The sequence below is a fragment of the Diorhabda carinulata genome, chromosome 10, assembly GCF_026250575.1.
Source record: "Diorhabda carinulata isolate Delta chromosome 10, icDioCari1.1, whole genome shotgun sequence".
Lineage (NCBI taxonomy): Eukaryota > Metazoa > Arthropoda > Insecta > Coleoptera > Chrysomelidae > Diorhabda > Diorhabda carinulata.
Genome location: NC_079469.1, coordinates 10,758,474 through 10,776,800, shown reverse-complemented (window position 1 = coordinate 10,776,800; position 18,327 = coordinate 10,758,474). Strand labels below are relative to the sequence as shown.

General features: G+C 32.7%; 1 protein-coding gene across 1 annotated transcript in view; it reads left to right on the top strand.

The window, feature by feature from the left end:
* The window catches only part of LOC130898690 (potassium channel subfamily K member 18), a 96,623-nt gene extending 81,763 nt beyond the window's left edge, over positions 1 to 14,860 (top strand). The window contains exons 6-8 of the mRNA XM_057808154.1: positions 7,049 to 7,173; positions 9,500 to 9,743; positions 14,429 to 14,860. Coding sequence (XP_057664137.1) covers positions 7,049 to 7,173; positions 9,500 to 9,743; positions 14,429 to 14,497 — 438 coding nt within the window. The 3' untranslated portion in view covers positions 14,498 to 14,860. The remainder of the gene's footprint in view (positions 1 to 7,048; positions 7,174 to 9,499; positions 9,744 to 14,428) is intronic.
* The last annotated feature ends 3,467 nt before the right edge of the window (positions 14,861 to 18,327 follow it).

Sequence of the window (18,327 nt, the reverse complement as noted above, 5' to 3'; positions counted from 1 at the left end):
AAAAGTCTTATAATAAAGATATTTTTTTGTTAGTTTGTCTACTGTGTTGAGTATGTGAAGACGTCAAAATTATTACTATGCTAGAGATTTTCACATTGTGGTCTGGGCAGAAATTTCTTATTGCGATATTGCCCAAAGTGTCCAGACACACAAAACCACATCGTGATCGTACCAATACATGTCCGAGTGTTGGACCTGGCGTGACAGACCGAGTCTAGGTCCATCCATCTCTGATTAGTTCAATTCACTTCTTCAACTTTGACGGTGCGGGCTCGATCTATATGGAGGATGAACAACACATTAAATGAATATAGTGCGGTTATGTATGTCCTGATACTTCCCTAATACTTCTTTCTGGCAATAGAAAGTGAAGGATTACGACTAAGTGATCATGCAAAGCGTACCAAAGAGCATCAATTTAGGCGTTTCAGGTAAACAGCTATATGAGACCGTTTTGTTACTACACGTCCAATTGCTGACCAATAATTTGAATAGCAAGATAAATCTCTTACTATATCACCGCGTTCGAGAGTTTGCTCTCTTTTTGTACTGATCACGCTAAAACTTTATCGACTGCGGACTACTGTCGTCAACGTTTGAGAAATAGCAGCACTGGGAGATAAAATGACATAGTATTCATAGTAGTCAGCGATGATTCGCAATTTTATGCATGACAGCCGTAAATACATTGCTTGGAATTCTTTATATGCATTAAAAATTTAGTGGAATTAGGCGAAATTGAGTTTTCTACTACTATTTACATCAACTTAAGTATGGAAGTGAAGAAAATCTAGCAAACTTCAAACGATATAATCTGAGGATAAAACGAATTTTATAATTCATATAAATAAATTTTGCTACTACAAGTTCATTGTTAATATTTTACCGGGCATATAGTCGAACCGTAGTTTTTTTTTACCAGAAACAGCTGTTGACTCAAGAAATTTAGAATTCATGACAGTTTTCATGGAAAAATGATATTATATACAACATTCACGTTTACTCCAAGTCACGTACAACATTCTATGGGTATTTTGAAAGAAGTTAATTTAATATTGATAGGAAGAATGCAACTAAAATGTTTTAAAATGTTATGTAAAGTATAATACCATTTAATATAATCCAAGACAGTGTTGTTGAAATTAAATTCAATTTGATACTTAATTAAAAAGGAGTGGAGCATTTTTTATTGAAATTTTTGCATGGGTGTAATATTGGTTGATCGGACACAGTCCTAAAGTTGTATGTACAGATGGGTTTCACAATTTACTTGTATATGAGCAATTTATTATGTATTGACCTTTGGAATTTCTGCCTATAATTCAATACATTTTGCTTCTATTATGTCCCTTGACTTTTACACGGGATCCTTCCATCTCATCTTAGCATCTAATGACTTTCTAGATATTTAGTTGTGTTTGTTCATTTTATTTTTATATGTTTACCGATTTCTTGAGTTTTATCTCTACTTTTTGATCCATTTATTGAGGGACTCTCTTAAGTTTTGTGTAGTGTCTTTCACATTAATGTCTGTTGACCAATATGGGACTTATTCGATTTTTACGCGATACACATCTTTCGACTTTGCTGTTTAAATCTCTGTAATGAGTAATCAATATTTTTTAACGAAATTCTCATAAAGGACTCTTGAACTATTAGTATAAGCAACAAAAGTTGACCAAAAAAACCAAAGGACTTTTCATTTACCTATCTCTATTTTTTTAATTTCATACTTTCATTTGAAAAAGTTGGTTGTGGATGTTTTGAGGTTTTTATACTATATTTGTCACTCATACTCAATTATCCTGAGCTTAATTCTCAGCATATGAAGACCTATAACAAAATGAAGATGAATTAATAGCTTATAAAGTATAAATAGATCGCTACTAATAATTCAGTTATAGATTCGTTGGGATGCTTTATGTCCAACAAATAAATATAATGTAATTTGTTTTCTCAGTGTACAATATCACTGTAGTATCCATTGAACACTTTCAAAATAGTTTTCAAATGAATTATCAGCTTGTGGCATTTCGTTGCAATCCCAGAAATATATACCATGAAATGTAATCAGTCAACGTAATAAGTTGAGAAGCCAACCATTACTCGTTTGTTTCGGTACAGATGGCTTTTGATATTTAATTATCGAAAACTAGGAATTCACTTAGAACGAATAAACTATATTTAACAAAGTGAACTCTATTCACATACATATCGACAAAAAATTTCAATCGGATGAGAAAGTATTTCATTGAAATTTTCTATACACTTTGAACTTTTTTGAAATATACATTCGATGTTTGAGTCATAGTATAACAGAATATTTAAAGCAAATTCATATACAATTTACCTCGTAAACTAAGGTACTGGTTTTATTTTTCTCTCTCTCCTTTTCGTTGCCTTATTTGTCTGTCGGTCGTTTTCTGTTTCTGATAAGTAACATCCACAGCTTTCTCTTGCCATCTAGGCTTATCTAGTTTGACGTTTTTTTTGAGACTTCTGTATAACAACATCTTTCTTTCTCCAAACCTCCCACTCATCTGAGCCATTTCAGTCTTAGTGCTGTTATATTTGATATCCGGCCCACTATATGTATGTATGTAGTCATGTAGACTGCAACATAAAGAATCTAAGTATCTATTTTGTCAACTTTTCCACTGTAGAATCCTCAGAGATTACAGTTAATCTATTTTTCGTACTCCTCTTAGAAAATACAGATTGTGGGATAGCACAAGCTGCCGAAGATCTTCTTTTTTATACGTTCCCAAGTCTAATGCTCTGGAGCTCTGTAGTCTCTCACATTTCGTGAGAATGTGGATAAATGTTTCGTCCTCTACCTGCTGAACCTAGCGTCTGAGGTGTACATTGAAACAATTATATACATCTTCTACTTCTTCAGTGATTTTTGTTTTTCTTAATTCTTCTATATTCATCATGTTCTATCGTATATATAGTGTGATCATGCTTTTCTATTTATTTGTTTTTTAGAATCTTATTTTTCCACTACTTCTTACCACAGCTCTTTCTTTTTTATGTTTTTTGTATCACTATAAATAAGCTAGTCTATTTGTTCCGCCACTAGCATATTCATGACTCATAACACTTATTTAACATTATGTCACAATGTAAGTTATTATCCATAGACTTCTATTATGGATTGTGTATTCTTAACCCTTGGAAGTGTGCCTAAAGCAGAAGCCTGATTGTGAGCTACATCCCTTTATATACATGAGAAAAAGTTGACCCAAATTTTAGATTTTAGAGCTTCCCTTAACCTCTTTTTTCCAGAATATTCTTGAATTTTGGAATAATGATCTGAATTACCGAAAAAATACTGTGCAGAATTCCTTCAACTTTGGACCCTTCATTTACTTGACTAATTTTTGAACTTTATGTATATTCACGTTCTCATTTTCACTAGTCTTATAATCTATTCCGACATAGGTTACCAATAATACATTTTTCTGTATTGACTCTGGTGATTATGAAATAAGAATAGTCCAATTTGGTGTCTTCATAATGTGCATATATTTTTGGCTTTGTCTTCTTTACCGGAATGGACTGTTCTGATAACTCCTGAAGATCAACATTTGATCTTTGGCCTATTGCAGAGGCTCCCAAACTTATTTTGTCTACTGTTTACATTGAAATCAAATTCTTTTCTAGCGCCTCTCTCATTTTTTTATCTAATTAAAAAACACTACATTATAACTTGGATTGACGTGAATTGTTAAGAGCTATATTTGCTGAGATCAAACGTTCAATCTTAACGAGACCCGCAAAAGTTAACTCGAGTCCTGAGCGCAGTGTAGATAGTAAACAAGGATACTCAGGTGTCAAGTTAGCTCTAGCTGGCTATACCTGCCAATGAAAATTATTATTATCTTCAAAATATTGTGTCATCTCTTATTCAAAATAACACAAATACTCGATTTTAATAGAAAAAGAAATGTGAATTATAAATATGATGCTGTTTAATAAGTTTGCTCAGATCAGGTTCCAATTTACTCAAGAACAGTGGCAAGTCGTCACGTAAGCCACAGCAATAAACTCAACCTTATCTAGGATAGAATTACGGTATCGTTCGTTGTCAATTCTATGAGTTCTTTTTCCAGGTGAGGTTATATTGTTGTATTGACTTTTGAAAACGGATTCAACATCCAGACTAGTATTTACAAGCTCAAAATGCCCTGGTATCGTTTGGAGAAGTCAATATGGAGGCTTTTCAAATGTTGGCAGTAGGCAAACAAGTCGTCGTTACTGTAAGATATTAATAAATTACGAAAATTGTGAACTCACGTTTGCCGATATTCTATTTGTGTAGAAGCAGTATGGCTGTGAAAGCAGCAATAACATTTTTTGTTTTAGTTAAATTTAGTTCTTCAGTTCTGCAGTTGAAGATACATGTCGTCATTCTTTGATGTAATGAGCTTGTTGCGCAATTCTATATCTTTGTTTTCCAAAAACTCTATAACAGAGTCAAACCGGTTGAGAAATCGAGTCATTTTTGCCTCTTGATTGCCAACGAATTTCAGTAAAAAAAACAGCCAACGGTTGAAATCTTGGTCATTAACATTACAAAACTGAAAGTCTATCATTGAAGACGGATTTTATTGACTGCCTTGATGACATGTTGCAGTGATTGTGATTGTCGTTCACTTAAATTTCTAGCAATCAAATTTTGCCTGTTGACATGATTTTTGATATGGAAATAGAAGGACCGGAGAGTGGTAAATAGTTTTATCCAGAAAACGAGCTCATTTCTAAGGGATAATTAAATCTCCATTATGCGTGAACGAATCCGAGGGAATGTGACTTTTATTGAATATTTTTAGTTTTTATTTATTTATTATCAAACGGGAGAGATATATGAAATAACTAAGTAAGTAACTAACTAAGTAAAAGTTTTGTTGTCCAGTTTGAATTTTGATGAATTTAAAAATTCACAAATCACCTCTCTAACGCCCTAATTGTTTCTGGGTCTCTAGCTGCACTCTTTTATGCGTTCAGCGCCCATAAGGGGGCTTTATCGCCCACCCTGGGAAAGATTGGTCTATTACGTCAGAATGCGTAAGTTGTTTTCTTGTATTGTCTGGATATAGTGGTATTCAAAATTAAAAAAAAAGATCTGAAGTGAAATACATACACTCTGATTGTGTTTATCGAAACTACCCTCCTATAAATCGACTTATATCCAAAATTGCTATATATATTCTAAAAGTAAGTTAATTGGTTATTTGATGAACTACTTAATATAAACCCATTATTCTCGCTTTATCAAATCAAGCAATCCTATTACCCGCTATTTTGTATAAATTTTAATTAACTAATTTTAAGGTGAAACTGATTTCACTTCTCGAAATCAGAAAATTAGCTGACAAAACAATTTCTCCTTCTTAAAGCCACTTTCCACCTTAATAACATAGAACGAACTTAATCTCTTTATAAAAGCACAATTTGAGAAATATTTGAACAAGGTATTTTTGGACCCGTAAATAATTTCTATTCCAAATTTTACTAATCGGGTGAAAACATTTGAAGAGACGTTCAATATTATTGGTGAGTCATTAGAACTAAAATATCTTTCAACGATTAGTTACTTTATGACTCTCATTTAAATCTCACAAGTGTTTCATAATTTATGCTTTCGAATAATGACTCATATAAGTTTTTTTTTAAGTTTAAATGAAATAATTTTTAGAGATTGGCAATACGTTAAATAATGAAATTCACATAGACTTATTCTGTATACAAAAAATAAAATGAATAACAACCAGGAATGAGGATTTCTTTAGTAGTATCGTCTTTTAATCACTTACTGGAAATGGATTTATTTTTCTATTTAAATTTAAAATACATATTTCCAAGGCCTTTCACATTTAACACAAAACTAGAATTGATTTAAGTTCAGCGCAAATTTAATTCATTCATCTGAATTTAGAGGAAGAATACTTTCATTCATATTTATATTTTGTTTTTCTTAGTCCATTATGTTCAGTAAAGAGCTGATATTCCTGAGTCGTGTTGACAATCTTACGTATGAAACATGTGACAAAATTGAAGACTTTTTGGCACTTGTAATAGTCGGAGCAGATCTGAAAATGGAAAGTGATAGTAGAGATGAGCAAAAAAATATAATAATATTGATAGAGGCCTAGCAAATACCGAATAAGAAATTACGTTAATAAATATCATCTTCATATGATAGACTTGGATACTGTCAAATTACTGGAGGAATCAAGTGTATGTTCGCAAAATTTAATAAAATTATTGAATTTTTTGTTCCTATTGATTATTTTTACTTGCAAAACTCATTTTTCTCAGTAATTAGGGAGTTGAAAATATATACAGATGCTACTTTTTGAAAAGATATGTAAATTAATACTTGAAGAAAGTTTTATCAAATATTTCCTTCTTTCAACTTAACAATAATCTAAATCTTGGGAAGTTACGTTATTTTATGAGCACACTTTATAAAGGTCATGGCCGAAATTCTTGATGAAGTTTTATTATTCATTATATGAAACAAACATTCCATTGAAAACCATTATAAAGGAGATATACCAATATTGACAATTGCGGAAGTACCGAACCGAGGAAGATCGTTATCAATTTCCAAAGAACTTTGTGCATAGATTAAAAAGCTTTAAAAAAAAGTAGGAATATTGAAACGAGTTACTCGTTGGTCTTCTCGATATGTACACAGAAACTTCTTATCAGATTAACAATTTTTTCGGTGGATTTGCGTATATAAAGATCCCTTAATACTTATCTGATTCATTTGAAAATTTAATATTGAAATTATCTGAAAATTCGTGAAAATTATCCTCATTTTGTATTTTCACAAAAGTTCCATTGATCAGTTAAACCACTTAAATGTTGCTGGTTCGGATGATGAAGAGTTAATTCATAATTATATAATTTTTATTGATACATCAAATGTTTTCACTATTATTACAATGCAGGAGATTCAAAATTAAATGCTGTTATTAATGAATTAGAATATGTGATTCAAATTAAATTTTTCTATATGATAATCTCATTGCAGACTTCCGTTCCACCTTTGGGACCAAGAGAATCTATATTAAGTGAAACATATACTATAGACATCGAAGAAGATGATGTTCAAAACATTCCAGTACCAGTTACAGTTTGCTTAACGATCATGGTAGGGTGAGTAGAAACACGAAAATTTATAAGAGTAGTTAAAACATTATCAAAAAATTTTGATTTTCCATTAACAAACTTCTGAATAATATGAAAAAATATTGTTTGTTATTTGGTTATTTGTTTAATCTTCTTTTGCAGGCAATTTTGGATGGTATTGTATTTTCTTGTATATTCTGATATGTAGAGGACTATCAAGCATTTCTCACAATCATCTCACTTTTATTTGTCAATATAAAATATATAATTAATATAAATATATAAAGGCTGGATGGGTTTTGTTTGAGAAATTTGTCTAGGGTAATAAATCCATTGTACAGCCCGTAATGTGTGATGGTACTATGCAATTCATATTCTATAGTTGTTATTTTCAACTTTAATAGACATAAGTTCATGCAATGCATAGGAATTACGAGGATGGCCCAAATATGAACAGGAATTATTGAATAAATGCGCGATAAATTCACTGTGGTAAAAGTCGCTGCACTGGATGTTAGATTGTTCTGATACGAATCGTAGAGAATAGCTGGGACTGCGTAACCTCGCATTTTAGTGAACTTGTAACCATGAACGATAAGGATATACCAGTGTCTTTTGAGCAAAACATCAAAGATAATCCGCGAAAATATATCGAAAATTACTCCAGCAATTCGGAGATGCGTGTCTATCCAATACTCAAGTGTATAAATGGTGTTTCGCTTCTTTAAAAAAGGCCAAGATGTGGTGGCAAACTTGCACTCTAGAACAAGTATTACTGATGAGAAAGTCAGCGGTTTAAAGGAACTCATTTTGGCGTAGTACTATACGAAGAATGGCTGAAGACTTTGGCATCAGCTTAGGTAGCATTAAGCAAGTACTCTATGAGTGGTTTTTTTATTGTGAACTGTAAGTGGTATTTTTGTTTCATTGTCGAATACCACAAAATATCTTAGAGGGGTAGAATGTGCTAAAGATAAAAATTGCAACAGTTTTAAAAAAGAGAATTTTTAATTCCATATTTTGGAGCAATACTATCAGTTGGTTACTAATAAGGCCCTCGAAAATCTTTTCTGTCACGTTAAAGATGCACAAGGATCTATGATTATAATGAGAAAGTTATCTGGAGAGCCGTCCTCCTTCTCCAAAAGCACTAACCTTGACAGTTCGCATCATCCCAGAAAAACTTAGATCAAATTGCAAGTATTGCTTTTGTGAATTTTTTTTGGGATTTTCATAGACCTCGAATACCCTCAGGATCCGTGACTATCTTCAAAAAGAAATTGAAGTGATGATATCTCAAGGTAGTATACGCCTACTACGAGGGTTGCCACCTAACACAGAATCAAGACACTTTTCTCCATATAAATTTTTATTTTTAAACATGGTCTCATTTTAAATCCAGCGATGCTCTAGCCTTTTCATTCCTTTCAAATAATTATTGCCGTCTTTATCTTCAAAATGAGTATTTTAGTATGCGATAATGTACTCGCCTTGATAGAATTTATTTTTTGCAAGATGTGTTGTTCAAAAGTGATGTACGTACGTGTTTTATAAGGCGATAACGGCAACATCAAAGTCTCGGCTGTGTTGAGAAAAAAGCGAGATGAAAAAGTGATATACGTAATTGTTTTGTAGGGCGATGACAGCCGACGTGACGTACGTGTTTCATAAGGCGATAACGGTCGATATGACGTACGTATATCACTTTTCCACCCCGCTTTTTTTAACACACCCCCGATACTTTGATGTTGCCGCAATCGCCTTACAAAGCACGTACGTATATCACTTTTTTCCCGCCTTCATTTAACCCACCTCGTATATGCGATACTTCCTTTCAATCATATGGTGCCATTATCTCCTGCGGTTAGACGTGGCGTTAAGCCTGTGCCGTTTTAGAACCGTCCTAGAGCTGAAATGTCAGAGAGAATCTCTCGACGCATGCGCAAATGTTTTTTCTAGCATATATTGATGTGCTGACAACTTCAGATCCAGATCTGAAGCTTTCAGACATCCTTGGAGCATAATTGTATGGGAGCAATTCATTACTCCCTTACTACGAACATGCTTTTAATACGATTCTAATTTTTTCATAGAATCATATTATTTGATTGAGTTCATTGAAATAATAAGAGTGTAGTGCGAACGTGTAATGGAGGCTTCATTGTTTTTGTGAATCATTTGTTATTTTCAACTTTCTACCGAAATTTCGATATTGGATTGTTGGAATTCAAGTTCCATACCTTGCACAGTTTTTCCATAAGAAATTACTTTCCTTCATAAAACAAAAAAAAATCCATATGGTTCCAACTGAACTGAATACAGTGTGTATAATTTTTCCAATTTTATTTTTTAGCTACATATGCAGTGGAGCTCTACTCTTTTGTAAATGGGAAGATCATTGGTCTTTCATGGATGCCTCCTATTTTTGTTTCATTTCGTTAAGTACAATTGGATTTGGAGATTTGGTTCCGGGAGATAAAATTTATGGAAGAGGAAGAGATTTTTATACGGAAGTCTTAGAACTCAGCTTCGTATTTTGTTCGATATATCTCATGCTTGGAATGGCATTGATTGCAATGTGCTTCAATTTGATGCAGGTAAATATGTATATTCATCCTAAAAATCTTAGAAAGACTTATACAGAAATCAATGAATATATTTTCTTGGCGAGTTGTTTTTTATTATTTCAAATCCTTATTTGAAGCCTTCCCAAATCAAGCTTATAGGAACCAGGGGAATATAAAATGAAGTCTATCCAATATTAAAAATCCATATCCAAATGAATAACTTGACAACATTTCTTTTTCAAGTTTGAGCGGATGTAAACAATTCACAATATCTCAAAAAAGCGAATTTAATACTTTAACCAAGTATTTTCATCAAAATGCATTCTTAGAAACTTGCTATCGATCTTCATCACGATGTCAGTATTCTGAACAATAGAATCAATAAGAATTATTCTACATCTGCATTGGAAGTCTTGCTGGATCTAACACCTTTCGTAAATAATCGTACAAGGCGAAGCTAGACCCATGATCAACAAATGGACACATTTTAATACAAATTTTTATATAAAATGCGAAATAACGATAATCTATGCACGTTTAAAGCAACAGCACGCTCGCATAGACAAGTCAGACTCGTCACGAGCATACCGAGTAACACTTTCATCCGATCAAACTTCATGACCCATTTTCGAATTAGTCGAGCGCCTGGCGCATCATTTGAGTGAGGAGCATTGCGAATATCGCGAAATTCTCTACGCGCTACAGTGACAGACAAGGAAGCCGCCAGCTTATGACTAAGGGAGGGCAATGGGGCGATATTATGGAGGATAAAAAATATGAACGCCTGGTACAGTCGAGAGCATGAAGCATTATACTTTGGAAGTCTTTGCCTCGATGACGATTGTAATAAGAACGGTTTTAATATCAATATCATTATATAAAACTTCACAAGCCATCGACAAAACAATAACTATAACAAACACAGTAATAATTATTTATTTTTCCGTTTCGGGAAAGGAGGAATTTGTTTTTTAGGACATCGACAACAGTTAGATTTGTTAGATTAATCCTATAGTGCTAAGATTGCTGCCAAAGTTCGATCTCATTCTTTATGTTCGGTAAATCATGAAACTTGGCAATAGATTCCCAAGTTTGTTTCAGGTTTTGAATTGTCATTTTTTGCATCTGCGCCGGGTGTAACTTAAATAATGCGAATGATGACGTGGTTTGTTCAGCAAAACGTACTTCAAAGGAGGTGATAATTGAATCCAAGTATGATATTACTCAAGACCTCTTCCATAATTCTGGAGGGCTTTGTACTGGATAATTGCTGCTATGACCTAATACGCGGAATTTATGTAACGTCCTCCTCCAATCCGACTTTCTCTGCAACAACAGCAGCTTCCTTTATAATTTCGTTTGTAACTTTTTCCGGATTTTCACGGTGGTTTTTAATTAAGGAAGTTAGTTGGTCGCACGGCCTTAGGACGCTTAGCTCGCTTTGCGGCAAGCTACATTTCATCTCTAGGAGGTGCAATTACCCTCCCTGCCACCCTCCTTAGCGACGCCCTCGGTGACCGATTTGCGATTTTTATAAAATCCGCACACGCACAATGCCCGAAACAATTTACTGATTGATATACCTCTCGAAAGCAAAAATGAGATTCTCGGGTTGATTTGTATGTAGTCTCGGTATGTTGTATGTTTCTGAAAACGTTTTGTCTCAAAACATCGAAACGAGAATGAGAGAAGACGAGAAAAATCTTGCTTTAGTATGAACCCCTAACGTCCTCTTGAGTTACATTCAAAACTGATCATTATAGGAGTCAGCTACTAAGAATCCACAAAAATATACTGGCTAATCTACCTTCTCTCTTTCCCAAAATTTATCCTTATATAGAATCAAAATTCTGTACTTTATGCGTAATACATTATGAGATTAGTTGTAATATAAAAATTACAAATGCATGACAGAACAATATGGAAACTAGGTCAAACATTCAATATTTTCTAGTAATAAACTTTGTATGATTTTTTTATTGGATTCTTTCGTCTACAAAATGCTTTCAAAGTTACATACTATTTCCAACACATGAAGGCGAGAATGTGTTGTTTTGTTTGTGCTATTCAAACTTCCAGTTGTCTGCATATTGCTAAAGTTTCGCAAGTAGCCGCAAGGTGTTGCGAAATTACCGTAGATCTTAAATCCAAAGTTGGGATACTTTAAAGCTAGCCATATACTTTTTCCATTTTGTTTTCGGTTACATCTACGCTAACCCGCTTCTAATATGGATTAGAGGGAGTAAACAAAAAGGTGAGGGTTTCAGCATTCGGCGCGTTAAATCTTTTGAGTGAGTTTGTTAAAAGATACATACGAGAAGGAGGATTGAATATAATACGGAGGATTATTTCTGTTTACTGTTGGAACTTAAATTGGATATACAAATATAACCTGAAAAGTATTTTTGTTTGAGCGAATGTAATTGTCTCAGTTTGTTGCAGTAGTTCTTTCTCAGATAAATGTCAGTCTATTATATATTAGGGTACAATTTATATTCGGATCCATCTGCATTTTGGAAATCATTGGAGGTTTATTTTTCTCGCAACAAAAACTATGTTTCTCCCATTATATTTAACAAATCTTGTTTTGTATGAACCATGTTTGTTATTTCTCTTAGAAAAGCGTTCACAGAAATACAAACCAATCTAATTTTTTATTGCATAGAATACGAATGCTACTTAAGTTTTGAAATAGACAAATAAAAAAAAATATTTATAATCAGATATGGCTTTATTGTTTTTCAAAATCTTCTCCATTAAGATCAATTAACTTTTGCATGGTTTTGAACCAATTGTCGAAATATTATTTCCATTCCGATTGAGGTACCCCCAAAACATGTGATTCGAAGGATCAATAACTTCTTCAAGTGGAGAAAAACGAAGACATCATCATACAAGGATTGTACGGTGGATGACGTATCAATTCGTGTGAGAGCTCGTATTTTTATGTTGGGGAATGATTTATCCTTCTCGATTGATTTCCGTGAACAAATTGAACAGGATTGCCCGTTCTACGTTCCTCTTATAGAATGGTGGCAATATGTCTAGTTATTCCGACAAAATAGGCGACCATTTGCTTCGAACTGCTTTATGCGCTACCAACTTTTGTAGGATTTAGCTCGTCTTCATGTATGTTTGTATGTATGGAAGGATTTTTGGACTTGTATACACTGCAACCCAAAAGATCTATTGTGGCCCCCTTTCTTACTGCGATACTGGAGAACTCTGTGTTTAGAGCTGATCCATTAATCCCACTCCTTTTAAAAAGTCTAGAATGTGATATGGCAGATATAGTACACTCCTATTCCAGTTCCATCTACTATCTTTGATCCATTCGTATACCATTTAATGGTATTTTTATTCATTTCTTGTATGGTGTTTTGGTCCCACTTTTACAGTTTTTCTCAAAGCTTAACTTTTTCGATGTGACGATGTTTTTCATCACATAGTAATTAGGAGTTGAAAATGTTAATTTTATTCTCAAATTAGATTCAGCTTCTAAATTGTTTGGATACTTATATTTCAAGTACATCAAAGTTAACGCAGCTCCACATGTATTAATGGTAACAAAAAGTATTATTATATAATTTTTTTGCTCACCCTTGAATATTAATTTTAATTACATTATCAACTTTTTGCTCACTAAGATTGAGCATTTATTTCTTTTAATATCGACAGAACAAGGAGCTTCAATCCACATATCATTTGGAGAATATCCAGAAAGGAGTCTTTAGAACTATTTCTTCGAAAAATGTTTTTTGAAACGAAACGAAATCTAACCCAACCAAGATTTAAATTTTCTCTATTTAGTCTGAATGGATTTCAACAAATTTATGTAATGGTGCAAAAGACTTGAAAAAACCTTTTGGAATTGATGTTTGGTCTGTTGTTGTTTTTACAGAGAAATTTTTTCAATTATAGTTCCCAAATATGTCTATGTATTTGAACCAAAGTCTTGCAAGTTTAGATTCAATTTATTAAATTTAGAAAATATGTCGCACAAATAAGTTACTTCTATTAACCACTCAAAATCGTGAAATGTCATGTTAAATAGAAAAATATGGTAGGTACTCATTGAGAAATACCAAGGATTCGTCTTTTAGCTCCAAGAAACGTCTTGAAACGTTTAGTTTTGAGACCCATCGTAAAGTATAATACAAAAGGATGTATAAAGTCATATTTGAATTTGAAGGAATCAATTTTCCCTTGTTTCTGAATATTATAGTGTACTCATAAAAATTAATTATCGCTCATTCTTGAATTGGCTTGAGCAAACTTTTATAACAGCCTGCCATTGCACGTGTTCTGTCGCTACTTCGCTCAACACACTTCATAATTCATCCAATCAATATAGGGACTAGAAATAAAATCATTAGTAGCCATTAGTAACCATCAATTTTTGCCACGATCCATCTGAATTTTTCTAGAACCCACACTTTGTGAAACTTCCTACTATAATCAATTTCTCCGAATCGAATTTTTCGTGACTAGTGTCGTTACAAGCATTAATTACTTTTTATGAGGAATTAAAGTGTTTTCAATAATATTACCAGCGAACTATAATTAAAATTTGCAAAATAACAAATACTATTATGTTAAAATTGAAAGCACGACATGAAATTACTAGAAAATTTTCCCAACATTTCCAATATTGTTCTTTGTATAAATATATTCCATCTTCGATATCTAAAGCTTCGATTTTTTTTCATTTCCAGGAGGAAGTAATCAACAAAATACAAATAACCATTCGCACAGTGAAATACATTCTGCGATGTAACAGATGACGATCGCAGGATCAAATATATACATTTTTCGTCAACGTCGACTAGACCGCCTGCGGATTGTTGGAAACAAATTCAAAAAAAAAAGAGCGCAGTCACGTTGGTGACAATGAACCTGGGATGGATTGGTCGAGCGAGAGGGATCCATCACGAAATAAAAATAAGTTTCGTTGTTAAGAAGATAATGGCTGCGGATAGAGCATGAAAATGCTGTAAATGAAAATGATTCCAATAAGAATTGTTAATTTATTAAGAGTGAAATGGTAAAACATGGAAAATATTTGATTGATTTTATTGAAATTATATTGTTAGTTTATTCATTTTTGTTAAAAATTATTTACAGAAAATAAATTTTTGAATACTTAGTTTTCATTCATTATTTTCTTATTATTAGTGTAAACTTGTCAGAATTATGAACGGATATTTTTATTATGTAAAAATATACATGCAGGATAAAAATTCTGAAAAATCAAAGAGTGAGAATATTGCCATCTCTTAAACTATCCGCTTATTCTTGAAATGGGGAATAGATCGAACCAATGGAAAAAACAAATCACTAATCGAACTATCATACGAAATACCGTGGAGAGAGTTGAGAGTGAGGAAATATGGCAGTTATATACAGGGTGTGCCACGACGAGTTAAAACTATCTGTATATGGCAAAATACTAATATACTAATAATTACTAAAAATAGTAAAATCATGAAAATTTCTACGTTTGGGTTTTCGAATATGATCTTTTCAACTAAAATATTTTCAAAGATGGCCAACTTACGGCTCTACTGTAAGTCGACTGTAACTTTGTTATTTCAAATTGAGCACCCTATATATCATACATTTTTAAATTTAAGTGAAAATTGAGTATACTTTTGTTCGAAAACTTTTGTTCAAAATCTTTTGTGGAAAAATGCATACTATTTCAGTTATTGATTTTTTTGTAAAAAATTTGGCCGTTGCAGACCCTTATAAATTATTTTTTTACCAGGAAACCCTTGAAGATATGAAAATGGTTTCTGTTCGATTGCTTCTAGCAAGGTCAGACGTGTTTGAATCTATGCTGAAAATTTTTTCATTCTGTATAGGGTGTGTATAAAAAGTGTTGAAAGTTTAACTTCATAAATATCAAATTTCTTAATTTTTTTAAATAGAACCACTTGGTTTCTTCTATTTTGATGCATTTAAGGGTACAAAATAAGGCAAATTCATGTATACTTTTCTATACCTAAACCTTACCATTATCCAGATATTAAATGTTTTCTGTAAATTTTCAGAGATGCAGGTGTGGTCTAAATTTTATTTATTCGTTATTAAATTGAGAACGAGGCATTTTAACGATTTCCGAAAGTATCAACAATTGACTAATAAGTGTCATTTATTACAAAGCCTACTAAAGCCTTTACTGAGTACTGTGTAAAAGTATTTAAGCAGGTATTGGAAAACAAATAAGGGAAATGGAAATAATTTCAGAAAAGAAGCATATGTGACCATATTTTCACAATGATAAAAAATATAGAAAAACCTGAGAATACGAACTTCAAACTGTACGAAGCACGAACAACAAAATTGTACGTAAGGTACATAAACTTGAAATCATACCACTCACAATTTGCATTGCCAAACGATGCTACCGTGCTATTTGGGAAAAATTAATAAGAACGCACAAAAATCTTAGAAGAAGAGGTGAAGAATAAGATAAGAAAAATTTATATTAAGAGAAAACATTAGTTATGTTTAATTTCGCAGAGTAAGGAAATGCGATGAGAAGAAGAAATTTTTTGACCAACCCTTATTATGAGCTAACTGAACCTTCATTCAAAAGGTTATATATACATATATATGTAACCAAAAGCTCTTGTATCATATAGTATGGTGTTGGGAGGTATTTTTTGTTTTATCCCGGGTAATTTTTGGTCTCTCTCTTTTTCTTTTGTTTTCTGGTCTTGCCTGCCATACTTGTTTCACTACTCTGGTATTCTTCATTCTGTGTAAGTGCCCCCACCAGCTCAGTTACCTGTTTTTTTTATAAAATCCAATACAGGTTCTACTTTTAACTCAGCTCTTACTGTCTGGTTTCTAATACGATCTTTTCTGGTCATCCCTTTCACTCGTCTTAGGTATTTCATCTCCGTCGCATGTATCTTACTCTTCTTTCTGTCGTGTATGTCGAGTATTAGTCTGTATATGGAGTGGTATACTCTCATTTTTGTTGTCTTAGATATTTCCTCCCTATTGATAAATTTGTTATTCATTGCATTATAACATTCAATGGCTTTGTCTATTCTTGTATTAATTTCTAATTCCTGCCTGCCAGTATTTCCAATTATAACTTCTAAATATTGGTAATTATTTACTTACTCCGACTTATTTATGCATATGCTTAGTTACTGATGATCTTCTGTAATTGCCATCACATTTGATTCGATCTTCATTCCATTCTTTGCAAATTGTGGTATCCGACATATAATTTTTAAGTGTTTTGGCTACAATCTTTGATTATATCGTCCATAGCGATATGATATATATGGGACTATAATATACATTGCGTGCGCCTCGAGAAAATGTATATTTTGACAGATTGTGTTGTCAATGCTTTTCCCAAAAATTTCTAAATTCTCTTTGTAAACATGTAAAGAATATTTGCATTGTTTTGGTTTTATAATTCGATGGTTTTATGAAACTATGTAGAGTTGCGCTTTTTTTCTGTTTAAGAGAAAAGTTTTAACCAAAATCCTTTCACACGAATAAAAAAGGCTACTATGGTTCTAAGATCCATACATTACCCAAGAAATTAACATGACCTGAAAATCGATGAAAGTTGTTAATAATTGATGGAGATGAGTTTTAACGAAAGATCTAGAGAAGTTATATAAAGATAGATAAAGTCGCATACAAACACACAGACAAGAGAATAATGGAAGAATACAGACGATTTGATAAACTTGTAATAAAAATACGCTAAGCCCAGGAGTTCTACTCGTAGAAATTGTGAATTTCTAACGTTCTAATCCAACAAATTCAATACACTTTTTATCGTTTTTTCTCATTTTGAATTCCGTTACGCTCATAATCAAGAGTAAATATGCTTTTAAAGTGGGAATTTTTGTTAATTATATTGAAACCGTAGATCTTTCGAGTACATTATGAAAGAACTGAAACTCAAATACTGATTGTTATTTCGTGCTTTTTCAAATCTCTCAATTTCCAGCATTCAAATATACTAATAACAGCAATAAACACAATAGAAAAGAAAGAAATTCTTACATCTTAATAAGGTTAAAGCTAAGGACACATTTTTAACACGTGTCGTGTTAACACGTGTTATATAAATATCTATTACGTTATTTTGAATAGATCTATGCATATTAATGTGATGTGTCGTCAAAGATGGACAACACGCTTTAACACGTCATAGCGCGTGTTTTCAATATCTACGTAGGTCAGATTTTCGTCAGGAGGGTTACAAAGTGTTGTACGTTATATTCACCACCTGTGCCTAGTTTGTTTACCTTTACCGGTATGATCTGAGTGTCATCGTCATTGCTAGTTTCGGCCAAAGAGCATGATAATACCACTACCGTGTCTACATTGATTTATTGGATGATCCCAGTACTCTCTGGATTCATAGTGTAACACAAGCAATGTTGCAGTAGCCACAAACATGTTCTCTTCTTCATCCAAACAATCCATCTCTTCTTATAAGTGCTCCATATTATAAGCTCCGGAGGATTGTGAGTCAAAATCAAAAACACAGATATGTGTCGACTTGTCGTGTTAACACGGCACTTGTTTAGAATGTATCGTTAGCTTTAACGATTTTCTACAATGTAGCTTT